Source organism: Geotrypetes seraphini, chromosome 3, assembly GCF_902459505.1.
Source record: "Geotrypetes seraphini chromosome 3, aGeoSer1.1, whole genome shotgun sequence".
Taxonomy (NCBI): Eukaryota; Metazoa; Chordata; class Amphibia; order Gymnophiona; family Dermophiidae; genus Geotrypetes; species Geotrypetes seraphini.
This window is the reverse complement of record NC_047086.1, coordinates 56,462,298-56,486,841: the sequence shown is the minus strand read 5'-3', so window position 1 is coordinate 56,486,841 and position 24,544 is coordinate 56,462,298. Positions and strand designations below refer to the sequence as shown.

Sequence of the window (24,544 nt, the reverse complement as noted above, 5' to 3'; positions counted from 1 at the left end):
GCAGTAGCATTTATCCTTCCTAATTGTAGAAAAGTATTATGCAGTCTATTGCCATTAACCATGCAGTAAAAATGAGAGCTCTCGTAACAGAGGGATGTTGGAATGAAACATTTATTTTCAACTACCATTACACCCTCTTGTGATAATACAGGTAAATAGGCAAACAGATTAAAAAAAAAAAAAAATTATACTAGCATGTTAATCCTTGGATATCTTAGGTTTAATGTTGACACTATGGGCTCCTTTTACTAAGCTGCGATAGCGTTTTTAGCGCACGCAGGATTTTAGCACGCGCTAAACCCGCGCTACGTGGCTAGAACTTACGCCAGCTCAAAGCTGGCATTAAGGCTAGCGCATGCGGCAATTCAGCGCACGCTTAGCGTGCACTAAAACCGCTATTGCAGCTTAGTAAAAGGAGCCCTATGGCAACTCAGAATTTTAATAATAAGAGTATATTTAAGGGTCTTTTTACTATGACATGCTAATGGATTTAGCATGCACTAAGGCCCTGATTCTATAAAACACACCTACAGTTGGGTTCCTAGATTGGCATGCCTAGCCAGTGGCATAGTGAGCGGGGACGCAGACCGCTCCAGGCACAAACTTCATGGGGGGGGCAGAACTTCTTCTCCTCTCCACCCCACTCACTCCTGTGTACCTGTTTAAATGTTTGTCAGCGCAAGTATCTTCCACTTATTGCTCGCATCGGCCTTAGCTCCCTTCTGATGTCACTTCCTGGTCATGGGACGAGGATGTGACATCAGAAGGGTGTCAAGGCCGGCGCGAGCAGCAGATGGAGGATGCAGCTCACACCGGGTACACTCAGGAACTATGAGTGTCGGGAGCAGCGCAGAGCATTCAACGCGCCAGCCAGCATTAAAAAACGTTATTGCGGTTTTGTAAAAAAAGGAGGGGGGATGATAATTACTACTTAGAATTGACCAATCCAGTAAGTCAAACTATCATGGATTATATTCACTGGCTGTAGGGCATATTAGAAAGAAAAGATACAGCTCAATTTTAGGGATTTTAATCCTTAACCCTCTTTTTATTTTGTTCTGGGCTCAGTTTGATCAGCATGTGTTTAAAACAGAGAAAGTAATTCTAAAGTTTGAAATATGAAGAAACATGGCTTTCATAAAAGTATTCCTCTTTGTTTTCACCAAAAATAATTGTGATTTTGCATTTAATAATCAGAAACAAATAAGAAAACACAAGTACAGTGGAACCTCGGTTTGCGAGTGTTTTACAAGACGAGCAAAACACTCAGCAAACTTTTGCCTTGCAAACCGAGCATGTTCTGGTGTACGAGCACCTCCCCCCCGCTCTAACCAGCATTGCAACCCCCCCCCCTGCGAACGCCCCCCCGCGAAAACTGCAAAGCGCCCCCGTGCTGAAAGCGGCATCCGCCCGCCCTTCCTCCCAAGCACTTGGTCCTTACCCCTTCTGCTCGTTGTAAGTGTGAATGCGAGCTCCCGCCTCTTGCCTGGGCTGGGCCTTGAGCATCTGCGCATGCTCAAGGCCTTCTGGCTCTTGTTCTTTCGGAGAGAACGAGATCTCTGAGAGAACGAGAGCCAGAAGGCCTTGAGCATGCGCAGATGCGGTTCTCGTGGGGGGGGGGGGCATTCGTGGGGGGGGAGGGTTGTGATGCCGGTTCGGGGGGGGTGCGATGCCGGTTAGAGTGGGGGGAGGGGATGATGGAGCAGCGCCGGTAGCCTCGGGGGGAGGGGGGTTTGGTGGAACGAATTGTTCAAGTTTCCATTATCTTCTATTGGGAAAGTTGCTTTGATAAACGAGTGTTTTGGTTTAAGAGCATGCTTCTGGAACGAATTATGCTCAGAAACCAAGGTACCACTGTATTGCCTAGTCTGCTCAAAACTGCTGTACAAACAGATCACATTTTAATGCTCGTCTTAATGTCTCTCTTTTCTCATGCTTTGCAGAGAAGAAAATCACGTTATTCTGACCTTGACTTTGAAGTAAGTTTGATTTATTTTCAGTTTAAACTGCTTATCTAGACAACACCTGTTTGTGTTATTTATTAAATCAGCCACCATATGCATGCAGCAATAAAAACAATGCAACTGCCTATCAATAAACATATTGCACACTGTGGATGTGATAGACCCACCTGTCTATAGAACTGAAAAGATTTGTGGCCTCCTGGTGTGCTTAATTGTGAGCTTTCATTCCATAATACTAACTCAGTTAAAACATGAAACAATTAACAAGGTGTTCTCACTGGAGTTTCGAAAACATAAATGTGATTATGTTTTTTTAGTGTCACTTCTGAAGTAATTGATTTTCTTGGCAAATTATACTTTAATATACTATTTCAGCTAGTTATTAGTATGGTTTTAATTAGGTAAAGTTATTAGGGTCGTTATGTTATTAGTCCACATAGAAATTCTAGCACTTGCGTGTGGAAAATGTCATTCCTGTGGAAATCAAGATTTTAGAATGACCCCCAATTGTCCACATTTGGTAAAGAGAAGCACTGGGGGCTATGGTATGAATGATACTGAGATTTACATATCTATCATGTATTTCATAAAAGTTGTGAATATAGATGGCAGGAAATCTATATGTCAGCATCTCCACCTGCTACAAATCATGTGCAAATGCTGACCCCGATTGCCCTTTATGTCTTTAGTTTTTAAATCTATTTATGGTGACTTGATTTACTGCAAATGGGAGAGAAGGTTATGGAGAGGGAAACCCGAAGGCCTCCTGGAAAAGATGGGTTTTTCAGGACTTAGATTTAGAGAAGGAAGACTCTAATGTGGGAAGGAAGAAAATTTCAAAGCTTGGGACTAAGGTAGCTGAAGGCAGATTTATGGGAAATATTTAAGCAGGGAGAGGAAAGTGAAGACTTTTATGGAAGGAATGGCGATATAGAGAATAATAATAATAATAATAATAACAGCTTATATACCGCAATACCGTGAAGTTCTATGCGGTTTACAAAAGATTAAGCAAAGGTACAAATTGACTGACTTCAAGAGGGGAAGAAGAAAGAGAAGTAATTAGACAGGAAATTCATTGTTGAGGAGAAAAGTGATCAAAAGGACAGTAAGAATAAGAAGGTTGTTGATATTGTCAGGGTCAGAGGGAAGGTGATCATTGAAAACCAGTAGGTAGATCTCGAACTTATTGTAATCCGTTCAAAATTGTTGGATGTAGCAAGTAATAAATTATTTTTAATTAAAAAAAATTATTATGAGTGTTGGCAGGTAACTAATGCTCAGTGCACAGTGGAGGAGTTTTACTGTAGAGAATTGAATGAACTGAAGATGCTTTGCTGAACAGAGAGAGAGATCAGTGTAAAGGGAATTGCAGTAGTCCAGATGGGAAATAACAAGGGTGAGGGGAAGAGAGTGAATGAAAGGGATAAAATAAAGGAACAGATGGCATGGTTCAATGAAGGGCAAAGAAAGCTAAATGCAAGACAGCATCAGTTTGAGGCTTGAAAGAGAGGTTAGCATCAAAGAGGAAACCCAGGATTTTCACTGATTCTTTGAAGGGAAGAGAGAAGGAAAAAGAGGGGTATAAGGACTGGGGAACAAAATGGTTTCATATTTGGAGCTGTTTAAAAAGAGAGAATTGTCTTTTAGACAGCTGGAGATGAGGTGAAAACAGATGTTAAGGGAAGTTAGAGAGGATAAGGCATCAGTCAAATCTTGGAATCTAGCTAAGTACTTAGATCCTGAGTTGGCCAATGTTGGAAACAGGATAGTGGATGGACCTCTGGTCTGTCCACGCATGGCAATTCTTATGTTCAGTAACATGAAAGAGGATATGGATATCCTCAGCATAACAGAAGAGGTTACAGTCTTGTTCTTGGATAATGGTAAGAGGTGAAAAAGAATATTGAAAAGAAAAGTGGGAAGGCCAGAGTCTTGTGGAACGTTCTTCCATGCCTTGGTTATCTCCTGAATCGATTATTGCAATTCTGTTTACTGTGGAATTATTGCAGCATTACTTTGCTGTCTCTAAACCCTACAAATCTTAGCTGCTAGATTCTTGTATAAGGCTAAACGTCATGATCAAGTCACCCCACTTTTGATTAGATTGTACTGGATGATTGTTCAATACAAATGTCAGTTTAAAATCCTTTGTCTGGCATCTATTACGGCCTTTTATCTAGGTGTGCCATCGTATTTTGTTACTGTTCCTTGTCTGTGATCGATACTGTGTATGTGCTCCTGAAACCCATTCCGGTCTCTTTTTTAGAAGGACGGACTAAAGAAATGAATAAATAAATACAATTATGTACCTTATACTAGTTAGATTCCCATAGACTGATCCTTCCTTCTCCTAAGATGGCACTTTAAGGAGAGCATTCATCAATGTGTGCTATTCTTAAGATGGGTTATTATACCTCAAGTTGTGCTCTTTCAGCACAAGGTCTCATTGTATAAAATGAGCCCCTGTGTTAAAATAGCATGACTTGTGGTTAAATAACCCATCTTAACAGTAGCATATTTTGATGAATTCCTCCCTATGAGTCTACCCATTCTGTGGCCTATTTTATTTTTGTCTTCGTCACTTCGGAATAGCCTCCCTCCATACCTTAGTTCAGAATTGGCCTTTTCAAAAAGTTAAATCTCTGTTAAAAGCATATTTTTTCAACTGCCATTTAACACCTCTCTGCCATGAATTGCTGCGGCGGTCAAAATAGCAAATAGGATGCTAGGAATTATTTAAAAAAGGACAGTTAAGAAGACTAAGAATGTTATAATGCCCCTGTATCGCTCCATGGTGTGACCTCATCTGGAGTATTGCGTTCAATTCTTGTCTCCTTTTATCAAGAAAGATATAGTGGTACTAGAAAAGGTTCAAAGAAGAACGACCAAGATGATAAAGGGGATGGAACTCCTCTCGTATGAGGAAAGACTAAAACGGTTAGGGCTCTTCAGCTTGGAAAAGAGACGGCTGAGGGGAGATATGATTGAAGTCTACAAAATCCTGAGTGGAATAGAATGGATACAAGAGGATCGATTTTTCACTCCGTGAAAAATTACAAAGATTAGGGGACACTCAATGAAGTTACAAAGAAATACCTTTAAAACCAATAGGAGGAAATTTTTTTTCACTCAGAGAATAATTAAGCTCTGGAACATGTTGCCAGAGGATGTGGTAAGAGCGGATAGTGCAGCTGGTTTTAAGAAAGGTTTGGACAAATTCCTGGAGGAAAAGTCCATAGTCTGTTATTGAGAAAGACATGGGGGAAGCCACTGCTTGCCTTGTATTGGTAGCATGGAATATTGCTACTCCTTGGGTTTTGGCCAGGTACTAGTGACCTGGATTGGCCACCATGAGAACGGGCTACTGGGTTTGATGGATCATTGGTCCGACCCAGTAAGGCTATTCTTATGTTCTTATGTACACTTAGCACTATATGAGTCAGCATTGATTTTTTTGTACGGACTATATAGAATTGGGCCCATGTTTTATTAAGATTTCTTATACTGCTTTCCTGACAATCATGTCAAAAGCAATGAATATTACAAAGTAAAATTGTTAGAAAAAATAAAAGCAGAAATTCATTCTCTGATAGGATAGCTTACTAATCATCAAACCACATTGTGGGAATAAATCAAATAAAATGCAGTACAAGGAAAGGAACTGATTGGACATACTGTCCAGTCATGACTTTCCTCAGCCATCAGGCTCTTCAGCTCCTAACTAGCAAAACCTATTACAAATAAATGCATTTTTAAAGCCTTCGTGAATTTTTTTATGAGTAGGTTCAGCCCAGACAGTATAAGGAAGGTTGTTCCATAGAGATTGGGGCAGCAATGATATCCAATGAGATTAATTAAAGCCAGTGACATTCCATCCCTTTTTCCACCCATGAGTTCATAGAGCAAAGTGCGATATCTAATTTAAAATTCTCCATTATGTCACAAATAAGTGGTTCTTTTTTTTAATTAACAGGCCTTATATTCAAAAGCTCCCATTTTCGACGGGCACAATGTTTCTCCTATAGATGTTAAAATATACCTAGACAGAAATACATATGACAGCACCTGGATAGGTCACTTCCTCAGTGTAGTGGCACAGCACAAAATGGAGGAGGAATTTTGTGGCCAGTACAAATTAAAAGTTTACCTAAGGGCATGAATATCAGTCAAATTACAAATTTATTATAACATTAAAACACCAATTATCATACAAGGACTTAACAGTTAGATGCAAACAATGCTAATTGGCTCTTTTAATATTACATATAGTTATTGCAATTTGCATTAAATAATATATCTGCATTAATGGCACTGTTATTTTTTGTTAATTGCACCTCTTTAAGGTGTAGTTAAGATTTTGCTTTAAAGATGATTCATTGGTTAATATTAAAAAACCTCTGCTTTCAATGTATGTTATATTAAAGCTTTAATCCTTTTAATGCATTGTACTTTAACTGCACTATCAAGCAGTCTTTCAGAATCAGCATGTTAATCTGCATTAATCTATGTCAGTTTTATGAGATGACTAATACTTTCTTCCCACAGTATTCTAAGCAGAGTAGAAGCAAAACCCAAGATCTGAACCTAGATTTCCTCCATGGCAGTGAATTCACAAACCATCCTCAATAATTAATTTCTAAATATAAAAAAGAGAGCTTTACTAATAAATTTATTTTAGATCCATTGGTTCCTGCAAGTTAGAAACATAGTAACCTGCAGATAAAGTGACGGCAGATAAAGGCCAAATGGTCCATCTAGTCTGCCCATCCGCAGTAACCATTATCTCTTTCTCTCTCCGAGAGATCCCATGTGCCTATCTCAGGCCCTTTTGAATTCAGACACAGTCTCTGTCTCCACCACCTCTTCCAGGAAACTGTTCCACGCATCTACCACCCTTTCTGTAAAAAAGTATTTCCTCAGATTACTCTGGAGCTTATCACCTCTTAACTTCATCCTATGCCTTCTCATTGCAGAGTTTCTTTTCAAATGAAAGAGACTCTTAACAAGTTACCTGAAAAAACAGCACTTATATCCATCAGTGAAATACATTTCACTATATTCAAGATAACTATACATTAGTACTAACAACTCATAAATAAACCAATCCCTATAACATTATTTTTCTCCCTCCCACCCACCCCCCTTCCATGGATATAAAAAGTATAACCAAAAGTAAAGGGAAAAAATATTCAATTAGAATCAATAAAATTGGTCAAAGGACCCCATGTCAGATTAAACCACTTAATATTACCCCTCTGTTCAGATATCATTTTCTTGTAATGATAACACAAGCATATCAAATTCCACCAAAAAGTGTTATGAAATTTTTGTATGAACTGTTTTTAGAATGAAAATGCCCAGTCACTCCTGCCAGAACCCCCCTCCCACCCACCCCCCGAACATCATGGGCATCCCCCTTACGGACCCCCCTCTGACCCCATTAGCCCTTCCGGAACCCTCCCTACCTTAAAATGTTGGCCAGCTGGAGGCATCCTTCCTGCCTCCAGCCGGCTGGCCTGCCTTCTCATGAATGGCAGGCCTGCCCTTTCCTGGTGCATCATGGGTTGTGCTTGGGGAGGGACCCCCCCCTGACTATTTCAGGCCCTAGGCACATGGGCCTACTGGGCCTATTCATTAATCCAGCCCTGGTGGTGGGTTAAGTGACTTGCGCAAGATCACAGAGAGCTGCAGTGGAATTTGAACTGGGCATCCTTAGTTCTCGGCCCACTTCTGTAACCATTAGGCTGCTCCTCTACTGACTGGCTCAATCTATTATAAAATGTTGTTTTCCAGTCCTAAGAGTGATTGAGTCTATTTGGAAAATTATGTATCATGAAGACATTGCATGTTAGAAATTATGAAAGACATGTTTAGTCATTATAATGACATTTAATGATTTTAGAGGCTTGTTTGATAAAAAAAAAAATACTTAAACAGGTGTTTAATTGTACTAATTAAACATTTCAAAGTCAACTCCTGGTTTGGATAGCTTTCTCATTCAGATGTGCTAGCACAAAGTAAACAAAGCTAATTACTTAATTGATTTAATTAGGCACTTGTTGAAACTTTTTGAATGCCATCAAAATAAAATGTAAAAAAAATCAGTGGAATGACTAGGGATGGGAGACTGTTCCACAGTCATATTCAAACCAGGAAAATTTCAGCTTGTCTCAAATGTGACAAAAACAGCACTCCCCAATGAGATCCAGATAAATCTACTGATTTTTTTTTTTTTCCTTTGTGGATCTCAGAGAAATCTGAACACTGCAATTGAAATTCAAAGCAGATTCACTTGATTTAAATCTACAATGATTTTTTTTCCTTTAGAAGAGAGTAGTCGAATAAATTCAACAAACCTGAAGATTGCTCATCTGTTTGTGAAATTTGATGGCAGACTTTATAGAGATTCATCTATCTGTAGAAAAAAAAAAAAAGTCAAATCCCCATATCTGTACCTTTTTGGTTTCTTTCCTCTGAATGGCTTTGAGTCTTTTTTTGTTATTTGTCAATCTATTCAGTCAGTAATTTTGTTCTCTAGAATTTTGCCTGGCACTGACATCACAACTAGCTCCAAAAAAAGAAAATTGCCACAGAAACTTAAAAGACCCACCAGCAAGTCAAGAAAGGTCAAGGGTTCCGTGAGTGGTTGCAGGACGGAAAAACACCAATACTCAATGCTGACAAAGATAAACAGCATTAAATTAACTCAATTAGAGGAATATTAGTGCTAGGTACCCTCAGTGCACAGATACAGCGACGGGAGCGAACTCCAACGCTTCATGCGAAAAGGTAGAGGCTAACTAGCCCCACCTACACACCATCATGGGATACCAAGGGTGTGTTTCAAATGAAATAACACTATCACCAAAAAGAGTGCACAATGAACACAGGTTCTGCGGTGTGTCATCCGTCTTGTTCCCACTCCCTTGGACGTTGGATGAAGATTCATTGTAGCTAAGTTGCTTTTTTGATTTTTGGGGGGAGTTGGCTGGGGGGTTCCCTGAGTGATTGCAGATCGTGATTTCACTTTATTTCACCTGTGTTCATTGTGCACTGTTTTTGGAGATAGTGTTATTTCATTTGAAACACACCCTTGGTACCCCATGATGGTGTGTAGGTGGGGGCTAGTTAGCCTCTATCTTTTCGCATGAAGCATTGGAGTTTGCTCCCGTTGCTGTATCTGCGCACTGAGGGTACCTATGATTAATATTCCTCTAATTGAGTTAATTTAATGTTGTTTATCTTTGTCAGCATTGAGTATTGGTGTTTTTCCATCCTGCAACCACTCACGGAACCCTTGACTTTTCTTGCCTTGCTGTTGGCACTGACATCAGGCACACCAAAGATTACCATATAGCTCCAAAAAAAGAGGACAGATTGAGACATCTGGGTTTTACGTCCATTGCTTTCAGGGGAAGTAAAATCCAGATGTCTCAATCTGTCCTCCTTATTCTGGAGCTATATTGTAATCCTAGACATACCAGTCTGTACTTTTCCAGATCAGACTGGGAACCCTTTTAAAAAATTGGCATTATGATGGCCACTTTCCAGGCTTTGGGTGTTGTAGATAATTTCAGTGGTAGGTCACAAATTACTAATAGTAGATCTTCAATTTCATGTTTGAGTTCTTTCAACAAGCCGGAGTATACACCATCCGGTTCAGATGATTTGCTGCTCTTTAGCTTGTCAGTGTGGCCTATTACATCATCAAGGTTCACCAAGCTTGTTTTAGTTCTTCCATATCATCACCTTTAAATACCATTTCTGGCATGGGTAGCGCCCTGAAATCCTCTTTAATAAAGACTGAAGTGAAGAATGACTTCACCTCCTGCTTTTCAGCCCACAGAAGTCAGCAGTTTTAAAGTACCTTAATTGCTCAACTGTGGCCTAATCTTCTCTGTGTACTCTTTTTAGCTCATTGATTAATAGTGCCACTGACTCCTTCACAGGATTAATGCTTCTAATGTACCTAAAATAGATTTATCATGAGTATTTGCCTCTGCTCCAAACTTCTTGTCAAGATTCTCTTTCAGCCTTCATCAATGTTTTGTATCTAATTTAAGAATAGATATACGGGGTCAGACCTATGGTCCTTTTAGCTCAGTACCCTGCTTCAAGCAGTGGCTAATCCAGGTCACAATTACCTGAAAGAGTTCCAAACAGTAGCAAACGTCCATGCTACCAGTCCCAGTAGTGGCTTTTCTCTATGCTAATAGCAGAATAAGACTTTTCCTCCAGGAACTTCTTCAAAGATTTTTTAAGTCCAGATACACTAATGAGTTCCTCTTTTCAAGGGAGAAGAGGCCCAGTTTCTCTTGTCATACAGTGAGAGAAACTGGGCCTCTTCTCCCTTGAAAAGAGGAGACTGAGAGGGGACATGATTGAAACCTTCAAGATAATGAAGGGAATATACTTAGTAGATAAAGACAGGTTGTTCACCCTCTCCAAGGCAGGGCACTCTCTAAAGCAGGGGTGTCCAACCTGCGGCCCAGTGAAGTATTTTGTGCGGCCTCAGTAGAGGACGATGCAGTGTTTTCCTCTGCTGCCCCCGGGTGTTTACCGTCTTGCTGGCTCCCTTCTCTGTCTTGCTGCAGAGTTTGCACGTTTGTGCAGCCCCAGAAACATTTTTTTCGACCAATGCGGCCCAGTGAAGACAAAAGGTTGGATATCCCTGCTCTAAAGTTAAAAGAGCATAGATTCCGTACAAACGTAAGGAAGTTCTTCTTCACCCAGAGAGTGATGGAAAACTGGAACGCTCTTTCGGAGGCTGTCATAGGGGAAAACACCCTCTAGGGATTCAAGACAAAGTTAGACAAGTTCCTGCGGAACTGGAACGTACGCAGGTAGGGCTGGTCTCGGTTAGGGCACTGGTCTTTGACCTAGGGGCCGCCGTGGGAGCGGACTGCTGGGCACGATGGACCACTGGTCTGACCCAGCAGCGGCAATTCTTATGTTCTTATGTATACTTTGGAAGAAACGAGAGTGATAGAGACGTTTAAATACTTACACAACATAATGCACAGGAGGCAAGCCTCTTTTAATTGAAACTCCCCAAATGAATTTTGCCAAACTCCAGACTTAGCTAAATCGCTTTCTCACACCAAAAACTGTAGATTGACCCCATTTCATCAAGATCCTTAGAGCCATTCTCAAGATCACAGAGCTTGCTCACTTTATATAATAGGATAGAATGAATCACCCAGCACTATTGTCAAGTCAGTCTAGAATGTTCATTTACTGTTCTATTATAGCCTTTTGGAATTATACTATTGCTGGACTGAAATAACTTTTTTTTTAAAAACTGCTTAGATTTCACCTCCTTTTTCTAGCTGTAGATGACCGAACATTTGCTGTTGCACGGCATAGTACCATTTATTTCTTTGAGAGGACAGATTTCATCTGGTGATTATATTGATTCCGCAGGCTGTTTATACACATGAATATAATTAGGTTCTGCAAAGGACTCTGAGTTGTTTACCTTGTAACCTTTAATTCCATTCAAATTCAGCAAGGATGAAACAAATTATTTTCTAATGAAAATTTCCATTCATGTGTTTCACAATTGTATCTCCAGTGGCCTGTGGATATTTGTTTAGCTTTTTAGAAATACCACATGATTTGATGTGGTTCACCTCAATAATCTTCTTCTCACTTATAAACACAGTGGCTTAGCCTCATAACAGAGTCTAAGTAGAAATCCGTGCAGAATTTACACCCTAAATGGTGAGACCTTAGCTAGGACTACAGCGGAACGAGATTTAGGAGTGATCATTAGTGAAGATATGAAAACTGCCAATCAAGTGGAGAAGGCTTCTTCCAAGGCTAGACAAATGATGTGTTGTATCCGCAGAAGTTTCGTCAGCCGGAAGCCCGAAGTGATAATGCCATTGTACAGATCCATGGTGAGACCTCATCTGGAATATTGTGTATAATTCTGGAGGCCACATTACCAAAAAGATGTGCTGAGAGTTGAGTCGGTTCAACGAATGGCCACCAGGATGGTCTCGGGATTCAAAGATCTCCCATATGAGGAAAGGCTGAGTAAATTGCAGCTATATTCACTCGAGGAACATATAGAGAGAGGAGACATGATTGAGACGTTTAAATATATCACGGGCCGTATCGAGGTAGAAGATGATATCTTCTTTCTTAAAGGTCCCATGGCCACAAGAGGGCATCCGCTGAAAATCAGGGGCGGGAAATTTCATGGTGACATCAGGAAGCATTTCTTCATCGAAAGTGTGGTTGATCATTGGAATGAACTTTCACTGCAGGTGATCGAGGCCAGCAGCGTACCAGATTTTAAGAGAAGATGGGATAGGCATGTGGGATCTCTTGGGGGGGGTGAAGTTGGGGGTGGGTCATTAGAGTGGGCAGACTTGATGGGCCGAGGCCCTTTTCTGCCGTCATTTTCTATATTTCTATGTTTGAAGCTATAGTGCTCCGTTTGGTGTCATACAGTCCTTGATATACAGAATTGTAGGAAACTACCCACTCATGTCACCTTCACTCACCCAGGCTGCTATGACTTCCTATAGCTGCCACTCTGATGGACATCTGAAATTACCTTCTTACCTGAACTGATCTAGCCAAATGAATATAATGCTAAATGCTATAGGATATAATGGGCATCTTTAGTGTGCGCTAACACAAGGCCAGATTTTATAAACAGCACTTAAGGGTGCTTACATTGTAGGCACCACTCTGTCACCTAAGCAGACTTAAGCTTCATTAGCCTAAGTCTACCATGCCTATTCTCCACCCCTAACCTATCCTACTTTTCAGGTAGGCGTTATTAGGCATCAGAGGGCGACTAGACTTAGACGTTGCTAGCTGCTACTCTGAGTTCCGCATGAACCTCTGGTTAATTTTTAAAATTCTTTAATAATTAAGTTCAATGGTGTGGTCAATTACCAAGCCTTTTAAGCTAATTAAAACAATTTGAGTTGTACATGGATTTTCATTAGGAATTGCTAGGCAATCTCAATGTAGGTGCCTAGCAGCACTTAATGTAGGCACCATTTATAGAATCTGGCCCTAAGTGCAAGCTAATTCAGTAGCACCCTTTGATGGATTCCCCGTCCCATCCACCCCTAGATTTGTTACCAAAAAAAACATTAAAAAGTAGATTATTTGGTGAAGTTTTTAAGAATAACTTAAATGCTAGAGGACTAATAATCAAAAACACTGACACAGCTAGCACTGGTTGTTGCCTCATAAATACATATGTTTGAATGTGTCATTACACTTTGAGGGTCACTTCTAAAGAAAGATCTCTGCATGTGCAAAGCCTGTTTTATTTGTCAAAAAGGTCTTTTATAAATTTGTGTCAGAATATAGCCATGTAAAAGTAAAATTTTTGCACTGAAAGATGCATGGTCCATGCATATGCAATCTGTATTTCTGGATATTGAAAGCTTGGCCACATCTGGGCATCGGCACTGAATATCCAGTTTAAAGTTGGATGCTAACCCTTATTCAGTTAAGTGCAATATTCAGCCCTTGAATGCATTAGCTGAACTTCTTAAAGATACAACTGCTATTTAGAAGGCTCAATTTAAGCATTTATCTAATGTGGTCAAGGACTGAATATCGGCACTTAATTGCATAAGTTAGCTTGTTTCAGTGCAGGCGAAAACTGTGAATATTTAGCAGTACTCACAGAATACACAGAAACACATTTACACCATCTTTGAAGTATGTATAAATTTGCAGACTACTCGGGATGGTGCTGGGCACCTATTTTATAAAAGGCAACTTAGATGGCACATATGTTGCCTTTTATAAAATGTTTAAAATAGTAATCTTTTAGGGTTTTTCACCGAGTTGGTCTATAAAATTGCCTCTAGAATTCCTAACTTTCAGCCTTATAAGTCAGTAATATACGGCCAAATTTTCAGTCACAGATAATGATGGTTCCCGTATGTTCCCTAGCAAGACAACAAGAAGACACCACCATGATGTTGACCTATAAATATGAGTTTTCCCCCTCCCTTCCTCCCCAGCTACTCTTCCTGTCAATTATTGTATTTCTTTCTATATTCCCTGTTTTTATCCCTTTTCAACTCTAATTTCAACTCATTTTTGGTTTAAAAAAATGGAAGCATATCACTCCTTTTTATTTGAAACTCCATTGGTTGCCTAGAGTCTAGAATTCTGTATTTGTTATAAATCAGTTTCGGGTTTGTTACCAGGTTATCTTGTGTCTCATTTTTCTTTGAGTCATGCCAAAAAGACCACACGTAGAGTGCACAACCCCTTACCAATTAAACAGCTTTTTAAATAATTTAATTAACTGTTATATTAATCACATTAACTAATCTGATTACTTGATTTATTGGGGGTGGTGGACATAGATGATTATAACAACATACAAGACTGGAACTTGGAATGGTATATATCATAAGAGGTTCCAAAGATTGAAGTCTGTATAAATTATGATATGTCCACCACGGTTCTCTTTAAACATTTAAACACTCAATTAGGATTATAATTTAATTTTAATTACACTTTAACTATCTATATTTTGATTTAGATTATTTAAATTATGAGCTATAGTGGCCTTTAATTTCAGTTTGATGACTTAATTATTCTACATTTTGTCATACTGTCACTTTTTCTCTCTCATTCGTCATATCTTTCACACTATATCTGCCAAACTGTATCTACCATGCCATGAATTCTCATGCTATATCTATCACACAATGTTTGCCATCCCATATCTACCGCACTAGGTTCTATCAAGTTAAGTGTCATCCTGTCGTGTCATACTAGGTCAGCCACACTTATAAAACTATGTTTGCCATGCTATGATTTGCCATACTATGCCCATCATGTTATATCGCACCATACCATGTTTTTGTCATGTTATGTTTTACCATGCTTTATCTGATGAAGATGGCAAAATATAGTTAACAATGGCCTGCCATGTAATGTTTGTCATCACTTTGTGTAAATACACTTTAATATGTATGTAAATTTGTAACCCGTTCTAAGATCTGCTTGGAGGACGGGATATAAAACCAAATAAATAAGATAGTGCTTGCAAATCTGTCTCTTTGGTATGTAAATCTATCTCATGCATATTCATTGTGGGTATCCTGAAAACCTGATGGGACTAGGTATGCCTCAAGGACTGGATTGAGAAGCTCTGCTCTGGCAGCTGATTTTCTTTATTGTCTTGGCTTTTAAACAGGTAAACTCAAAGTCACAAACTTGGCAAAACGGACTATGCTTTGTGGCAAAAAGTATAATTTCTTTGGGAATAAAACTGAGAAATTCACCCACCCACCCCTTTAACAAAGCCGAGCTAGCGGCTGCCGCTGCGATGACTGCCCCGAAGCCCATAGAGATTTAAAGGGATTTGGGGCATTTGCTGTGCGCCAGCCACTAGTGTGGCTTTGTAAAAAGGGGATGGTGTCAGTTATTGAATTAAAGAATTGTGTGGTTATTTTAGTCACCTCTATTTGTGATTTTGACATGTAAATACCGTGTAGAAACCCTGATTTCCTAAAGCTACTATTTATACATGTAAAGCTACACAACTTCTAGATGGCAAGGCCATGGAGCATGGGTGACATCAGTCTTCACATGTATCCCTCATTTCAGAAAAGGGAAAGCATGTGAATACTTTTATCAGTGTCATGATTTATAGCTCTCATGGGCAAGTGTAGGTTTTCTAAAAAGTGCTCATTTTTGACTGCCATTTACAGGAGGAGTTAAGAGATATCTCCTCCTTAATCCCCTATTGTTTTTTTCCTCCTCAGAATTGAAAGTACTGAAGTATTGCAACCTCATACTTGATTAGAAGCGTTTACATACGTAGGATTCTAAAATGGCAGACATACGCATGATAACTTCTGAAATACCCTTTTATATGTGTGTCTGCACTTACATTGATGTTTCCACTTTGACAGTTGTAAAATGGATGGTCCTGCCTCAAGTAGCCACAACATGTACGCATGTATTTTACAAAAGGCTCTATGTCAGTAGATCCTTTTCTAAAACACTACCAGTATTGTATATGTCCCGATCTCAACATATCAATTCTGATTTCTATGTTCTATCTAAAATGGCCTTTCTAATGTTCCATTTACAGAAAGTAATGCATACCAGGAAGAGGCACATGGAACTCTTTCAGGAATTAAATCAGAAATTTCAGACTTTGGAGAGATTTCGAGATATACCAAACACAGGCACTATGGTAAGTGTTCTGCATTTTCAGTATATTTTTCAATGAAAATACAGTGGTACCTTGGATTACAAGCATAATACGTTCCAGGAGCATGCTCGTAAAACAAAATGCTCGTTTATCAAAGCAAGTTTCCCCATAGGAAATAATGGAAACTTGCTTTGATACATTCCCACCCCATCCCCCTCCCCCACGAGAACCGGCATTGCTCCTCCCGAAGGCCCCCCCTGCGATCCGGCACCCTCCCCCTCGCGATCCGGCACCCCCCTCCGCGATCCGGCACTCCCCCCCGCCGTGATCGGGCAGCCCCCCGCCGCAATCGGGCACCCCCCACCGCGATTGGGCACCCCCCCACCGCGATTGGGCACCCTCCCGCCGATGCTTACTGTCATCTGGGCACTGGCACCGGCATGTCCTGTGCGTTGGTGCCGGTGCCCGAAGATCGGCCTCCTCTTCTTGCTGGGCCTTGAGCATCTGCGCATGCTCAAGGCCTGTGAGTTCACGCTCTCTCCGAGATACTTCCAAATTCATTGGCCTGCTTTGTGTGTTGCCTTGAGAAGTTTTGTGCCCCTCTTTATAGAATATGCTTAGAAAATTGTGCACCTAGATTCTAATTAGAATCAACTCATGCCCATTATTACTTGTTAATTGGCACTTAGCACTGGTTGACTTGTTAAACAATTAAGTTGTGTGTGCAAATTTGTAATGCTCATAAATTTGTGCATGCAACTTTGGTCACGTTATAGAGAATCTGGCCTTAGAGGATAATTTTATAAAGGTTTTCCATATGTAAAGCCTGTTGAACATATGTACAAAATCTTATGGAGTATATACAACAAGATGGCACATTGCCCCAAGGCATTCATGGGGGAGCAATGTGGGCAGAGAAAGGACAGAATTGCAATGAATATGCATATTTTATAAAATACACCAAGTAAAGGCTGAAATGGCCCATTCAATCTGCTGACCTGAGATTTGAATACTTGTGTATGTTCACAGATGAGCTTCTATTTCCAACCTAACACCAGACTTTTATCTCCACTTATTTTGCCTGGCGTCTGACCCACCTTTCCACTAACTTTTCCCCACATCTTTGACCCAACATCTTAATATTGTTTCCACCACTTCTTATCCTCCCTAGCCAACCCAAAATTTCTTTCATTGAATGGCTTTACCACTTGTTGGTAGGTCACCTCACCATTTTCAGCTTTGTTCCTATATGCTCAATGGTTATATCAGCACATAGGCCCCTTCCTAGTTAAAATTCATCCTCCCCTTGGTCATTGAACTTTGAACTAAACACAATATCATAGCAATTAACAATAAACTTGAACAAATTCATCAATGGTTAGATATAAATAGGTTAGCCCTTAATATTGAAAAAACAAAGACAATGCTTTTCCCATGGAAAGAAACTCCTAAACTTATTGCCCCTATTACTATAAAAAATATTCCTTTGCAATTGGTTAATACCATTAAAATCCTAGGAGTTATATTTGACAGTAAATTAATTTTTCACAAACATATAGGTAGTATTGTCAAATCATCTTTCTATAGACTTCGTCAAATCCGTTCCCTTTCACAATATCTTTGCTCTAAATCACTTAATATTCTTATTCACTCCTTAGTAATTTGTAAAATCGATTACTGTAACGCCCTTTTTAAAGGAATTGCACAAAGTGAAATTAGACGCCTACAAATCATACAAAATACTTCTATCAAACTTATAACAAAAACAAAAAAATTTGATCACGTAACACCACTTCTTAAGAACGCTGATTGGCTTCCGGTATCTCATAGAATAACTTATAAACTATGCCTACTCACTTTTAAATCAATACTTTTTAAAACACCCGCATTTATTTTTAAATCACTACTCGCAGGCCTTGAGCATGCTTAGATGCTCAAGGCCCAGCAGACGAGGAGGCCGAGCTTCAAGAGTGCCCAGATGAGGGTAAGAAGTGGCGGGGGGGTGCCCAATTGTGTCAGGGGGATGTCGGATCGTGGCGGGGGGTTGGATCGTGGCGGGGGATGCCCAATCGTGGCGGGGGGGTGCCGGTTCGAGGCAGGGGGGTGCCTGATCGCAGGGGGGGGTGCCTGATCGCAGGGGGGCCTTCGAGGGGAGCAATGCCGGTTCTTGGGGGGGGAACGCATCAAAAAGAGTTTCCATTATTTTCTATGGGGAAACTCGCTTTGATAAACGAGCATTTTGGATTACGAGCATGCTCCTGGAACGGATTATACTCGTAATCCAAGGTACTACTGTATAATAATATGTAGTTCAAATCCCCTTCGCCTTTTTCTTCTTGTTTCTTAAGTTTGTATATAGTCTAGTTCATTTTAATGTTTATGTTTAAATATGGTAATACTTTTAATATTGTAATTTTAAATGGTTTTTTATGTATGTTCATCGCTTTGAAGTATGATTAAGCGATTAATCAAAAACTCTAATAAACTTGATAAACTTGAAACTTGATCCCCACCTGCAGATCCTTGGAGGCCCAGTACCAATATAGCACTGCTGTTTGTTATTGTAAACCCATTCTTTAATTCTCAAACTGCTTTCTCATCATATTCCATGCTATACCCCCAACATTATAAGTGGAAGAAATATAGAAATAGCAGACTTTAAGACAACTTAACTCTCAAACATCCAACTTCTAAGCTTTTTAGTAGATCTACAAATAAAGTCATCTGTTTATGAATCATAAAAAACCCACAAAGCTGATAGCAAGAATGCTATACATTTATCCGGTAAAATAAATTTTAAAAATGAAAATTTCAAATACAAAATGCTTAAACTCAGTCAGGGTCATATGTGCTAAGCTTTTCTTTTCATTGGGTGTCAGTGAGGAAAAAAATAGCCTCCCCCAATATCAAGCCGCACTGCCTAGCAACGTGAGCTAAATGCTGAGTCGCCCATTGCTAAAACGGGGAGATTAGAAAAGAAAAAGGGTTGTTTATTTCAATTTTGCTTTCTCAACATTGTTTAATTTTAAGTATAAAACAAAAAATACTATGTAAATATGCAGGGGGAGAGGTGTGGCTCATTTCATTAAAAATGATTAAGGGGTGAGCTTGTCATGTGGGCTTCCATAAGACGTGTTCTTTTAATATTATTTTTTAAACTTTATCTTTATTGAATTTTCAAAATAATCACAAGATAACCTTGTTCAAGAAAATCAGTTGTAAATCATTTCTCTAAAGAAACAAATTAAACTTTCTTAGACCACAATCAATCCTTGGAGAATTCCTGGAAAGTGTGAAGAGAAACAATAATTCTTACAATAACATAATATAAAAGAATAAGCTTAGAAGTAAAGTTCCCTGAACAACTTAATTAACACTAGCAATAGACAGTTTCTTCATATCAAGAAATGCGCACAAGTGTTCAGGTAAAAAAAAAAGACATATTTAACTGCAAGATACTTGACTAAACATTTACATGGTTAAGCTAAGAGAAAAGTTGCCCCCAGCGTCTCTGTCTCAGTTCTCATTGCCAAGAAAAGTTTACGTCTCTCTTGTGTTTGTCTTGCGACGTCTGGGTATATCCAAACCCTTTTCTCCAGAAAAGGTGATTGAGAATTTTGAAAGTATAATCTTAAAGTGAATTAGCGTCTTGCTCAAATACAAAAGAAACCAGTACAGTGGCTCACTCTGTGAAGTCTGTGGACGATGATTCAAGTATATCTGTAAGATTTAATTGCTCCATAGCTGGACCTTGAGGAGTGACTCCTAGCTTTTTTGTAGGAATATAATAAATACGATTGACCAGAGGAATTAAGTCAACTGAGTATTTCAATACTTCAACAAGATATATTCTTAGCATTTCCATAGGTGACTCTGCATTTGAATGAGGAAAATTGAGAATTCACACATTTAATCTTCTATTATAATTTTCCAATTGTTCTATTTTCTTATTCAAATTTATTTTATCTTTGTCCAATTCTGAAGATAGAGTTTGTAAATCAGTAATTTTAGTCTTGACCTGGGATACTTCCATATTAAATTGGTCTATAGTACCCTGCAGTTTCTCTCCCAAGGCATAAACAGTACTCACGAGCGCTGCAATTTCTTTAGAATAGCTGGAAACTATTGTGTTGATCTTCATGAAAGCCTCCCATATGCTCTCCAGTGACGCTGCCTCAGATTTCTTAACTAGGGGAGAAATCTCCAAAGTTTCTCCTGCCTCCAGCTTCTTCCTCGCGGCTGCAGCCCCTGCACCTGGGGTCTCCCTCGAGAATACCAAATCAGGAGTCACATCCGGGTCAGCCGCGTTAGGCGCTAGGAACAGTGGTGGAACTGACATCTGAGGAGAGAGAGATACCTCCCAGTCCGAAGCCCCAGCCTCTCTTCCAGCCGGGGAACTGTCAGATTCTGCCCCGATGAGAGGGGAACCTGTTATTTTAATATTAACCCTACTTAGTAGTAACTTGGTCTTATTGCATAAAATGGATCCTGAATTAACATAGCATGAATCAAAGGTACATCTTTTACAGCAGCCCGCATTGCATTGATAACTACACCTATATATCTGAATTCTTTTTTTTTATTTTGGCACATGGCATATTCACCCGATATATCTTTGACAAGATGTGCTTAATTTGTGTTTGAAATGAGTATTATGGCTAAGATAGAAATTCTGTGCATTGTGCTATGGGATCCCTATCTATCAGGTTCAGTCAGTCTGAACATACTACACATATGTTATACTCTAGTCTAGTGAGTATGAAAAGATACTGCCATGACTATGACAGGCAGTATTAGCTACATAGAAACATGATGGCAGATAAGGCCAAATGGTCCATCTAGTCTCTCATCTGCATCCACTATCTCCTCCTCTCCCTATTGGCTAAGGCTCTTAACATTTGCATCTCCTCTTCCTATAAGCTAAGGCTCCTTACACCTGCATTGTGAGGTCATAGAGCTGCCCATCTGCAGTAACCATTATCTCTTCCTCTCTCTAAGAGATCCCTTGTGCCTATCCCACACTTTCTTGAATTCAGACACAGTCTGTGTCTCCCCCACCTCTTCCAAGAGACTGTTTCATGCATTTACAACCCTTTCTATAAAAAAGTATTTCCCGAGGATGCTATTTGGAGGATGAACCCTTCCCAGCTTTCAACCCCCCAAAAAAAGGTTTTCCAAAGCCACCTGGGGAAAGAGAGTTGAAAATAGAATAAGGAAAAGAAAAACAAGTTACAAAATATTTAAGAAATATATCGGGGAATTCATCAAGCATTAGGTGCGCTAACCGATTAGTGCACGCTAACGTGTCCATAGACTAGCATGCACGCATTAACGTTTAGCGCGTACTAAATCGATTAGTGCACCTAAGTAAAAGTGGGCCTAAGGCCTGGATTCTCAAAATGGCACTGTTTTTTTTAGGTGCCAGTAGCCATCCAAGCTCAGTGAAAACACCGACGCCTAAAAAATTGGCACTAGAATCGTGCCTCCTTAGGTGCTTTCTGGTACCTAATGCCGCTATAAACATGGCTAAGGCCAGAAGTGGTGTTAGGCATTGTAAAATGCCTACAGAGGTACAATTCACATCAAAGGTAGGCACTGGAAATATAGGCCTGGAAAACCCTGGCCTACATTTCCAGCATCTACCTTTGCCGGAGGTGTGATTCTCTAACTCCCACCATCACGTGATTTGACACAAGCTCAGCAGCCGCCAACAGCATCATTTAGAGAATCTGGTCTGTAATGCTAAGAAACCCATTTTATACCTATGGGCTTCCCAGCATTTAGCATGCCTTGATTCCTTTCATGCACATTAGAGCCCTGGTATCTGTGCAAAAGCCCTAATGCTGCTTGATGAATTTCCCCCTTACCCTTAAATAAAACTGCAATTAAAAATATTGAATACTATAAAATTATTTTGGTATTGTTGCCAATTTTAAAAAGAGTACTTTCCACACTCAAAAATGAACTAGGTATATACTAAATTTTCATGTGCTAAAATCAACATCTTAGAACAGCATTTTCTTCTTTATCTGTCTAATTTGTCATTAGACATAGTATAGGGGTCTGATATTCAAAATGATTTGACCAGGAAGGAGAGGCTCCAGTTTGGTTAAATTATGCTGAGCGAGTGAGGCATCAGAGAAAGGGCGGGACCGCCGAAAGAGGAAGCAGCGCAGCAGGGCTCAGAGAAGGGGCGGGACCGCCGGCAGAGGAAACAGCTGGGCTCGCTGGCATCCGGAAACAAGGTAGACAGCTTCTCCATGGGGGAGAGGGGGGAGGCTGTGGGGGTGCGAGCGGTCCTTCGGGGTGGGAGTGCGAGCGCTCCTTTGGGGTGGGGGTGTGAGCGGTCCTTCAGGGTGGGGGTGCGGGTGCGTGCGAGTGGTCCTTTGGGGTGGGGGTGCGAATGGTCCTGAATTGGACGTCGGGGGGGGGGGCATCAGGCTTTCAGGGTAGGGACAGGACTTCAAGGGGGAAAGGAGAGTCGGGGCGGGTGAAAAGAGAGTCGGGGTCTCCAGAGGAGAGTCGGGGCGGGCGAAAGGAGAGTCGGGCAGCATGCGCGGTATACGGGTGTGTGCGGTATATAAAAATTTCTGTACATAAATTTGTGTTTTCCGCGCGCTATACCTGTGTGCGCGTTTTACACGGGTGCGCGTTATCTACGTGAAAATACGGTAACTCAGCACTGGCCAGTCAAAAGGAGATATTCAACAGTGCCGCTCAATTTCGTTTTATTTTCTCACTCGCTCAATTTAACCAAACTGGAGCCTCTCCTGCCTGGTCAAATCATTTTGAATATCAGACCCCTATACTATGTCTAATGACAAATTAGACAGACAAAGAAGAAAATGCTGTTCTAAGATGTTGATTTTAGCACATGAAAATTTAGAATAAACTCAGAGGTATGATGCTGAATTTTACTAGACGTGAATACATAGTAATATAATTCAGAGGATTTTGGTCTTCTGTTTTGGCGTCGTGTCTAAAGACCAAAGAACTAGTCATGTTTTTGGAATGTTCCCAATGAATATGCATGAAATCATTGACATACAGTATACCAAGTCTCCAAGACATGCAAATTGATCTCTGCATATTCACTGTGGATATCCTGAAACCCTGCCTGGCTGTGGGGTCCCCAGCACAGGTTTGAGAAGCCTTGCCCTTGATCTTTTATTTATTATTTCCTGAAGCACTTAAATGTTATATAAGGGTATAATAAAATTCTGAGAGGAGGACAGTGCATGTCTCAGCATAGGAGATTTGCCAGTCATCCTCAGAACACAGCTGAGAATGTGGTCTTTCTCCAACAGCAATGTAGCAAGACACTTCATAAGCCAATAAAAGAGAGGTATCAGAGAAAGCACTCCCAGATCAATACAGATCCATTCATTAATGTTGCTTTTTGTTTTGTTTTCTTTCCGTTGTCTCACTCACAGGAAAATCCAACAGCAAACAAAAATCCATGGGACAATTTCAAAAATATTAGTGAATACCAACATTACACCGCAGCAAATGTATTAGATTCAGAGGCAAAAGATGCCTTAGAACTAAGACCAGCAGAATGGGAAAAATGTCTGAGTTTGCCTTTGGATGTGCAGGAAGGTGACTTTCAAACAGAAGTTTAATCCATTGAAAATGAACTGAACCCTAAAGTTGTTGCACTGACACACGTGAGAGACTCGGGACTCCTGACATTCCTACCCGGACATCTGTGATCACTGTAATGTCAGGATCTTCATGTGCCAAACGTCAGTGGGGTTTTCTTTTCATCTTATGTCACTAGGAAATCTAGTGGAGACCCAGGTGTACAATTCTTACCATCATGTGTTGTAAGTACCCGTGGAATGGATTTGTAAGGTAATCTTTATAGAGAAACCTCAAGCAACGGTTCGTGTTGTAACGGCTTCATTTGGTTTAGTTTTCAAAAAAACTTCACCATGGAGCACAATGTACATATTTATGCAGTTTTTAAGGTTTATAACAGTCTGTTTGGCCATTACTACACTTTTTACTTTATAAGATAAAAGCAAAGTTTTTGTCATTAAATGAATGTTTGTTGAGCTACATTCTTCATTGCTTTAAATGCAATAAAGTAATAATCTCACTTTTATATGAATAATATATTTCACATCTTTATTATTGCAGTTTTCTCTGGAAAGCTCAGATTAGCTTTCTCTGCTGCAGCTGTGTATAAAATATTTAAAATGTTGTATGGTGTAAATAAACTTTTGTCTACATATCAGTTTCACTGGTGTCTTTAATTTTAGATCTCCTAAGTGGGGATTTGCACATTTTTTAAAAAAAGGTAAAAGAACTTAAACATATGCTAAAAATATATTCACAGCTTTGACAGTGTTTATCTTAGTATCCCTTTGAGGACAATTATTTAGCAGATGTAAAAAGGTATTTGTACAGCTAT

General features: G+C 39.9%; 1 protein-coding gene across 5 annotated transcripts in view; it reads left to right on the top strand.

The window, feature by feature from the left end:
- ADGRB3 (adhesion G protein-coupled receptor B3) overlaps positions 1-24,329 on the top strand; it is a 1,500,610-nt gene extending 1,476,281 nt beyond the window's left edge. For 4 of the 5 annotated variants that reach the window (XM_033937354.1, XM_033937350.1, XM_033937352.1 and 1 more), the window contains 3 exons: positions 1,944-1,979; positions 16,066-16,170; positions 23,562-24,329. In XM_033937354.1, the coding sequence (XP_033793245.1) occupies positions 1,944-1,979; positions 16,066-16,170; positions 23,562-23,750 (330 nt within the window). In that variant the 3' untranslated portion in view covers positions 23,751-24,329. The remainder of the gene's footprint in view (positions 1-1,943; positions 1,980-16,065; positions 16,171-23,561) is intronic. The other variant, XM_033937351.1, reaches the window with a different exon arrangement.
- The last annotated feature ends 215 nt before the right edge of the window (positions 24,330-24,544 follow it).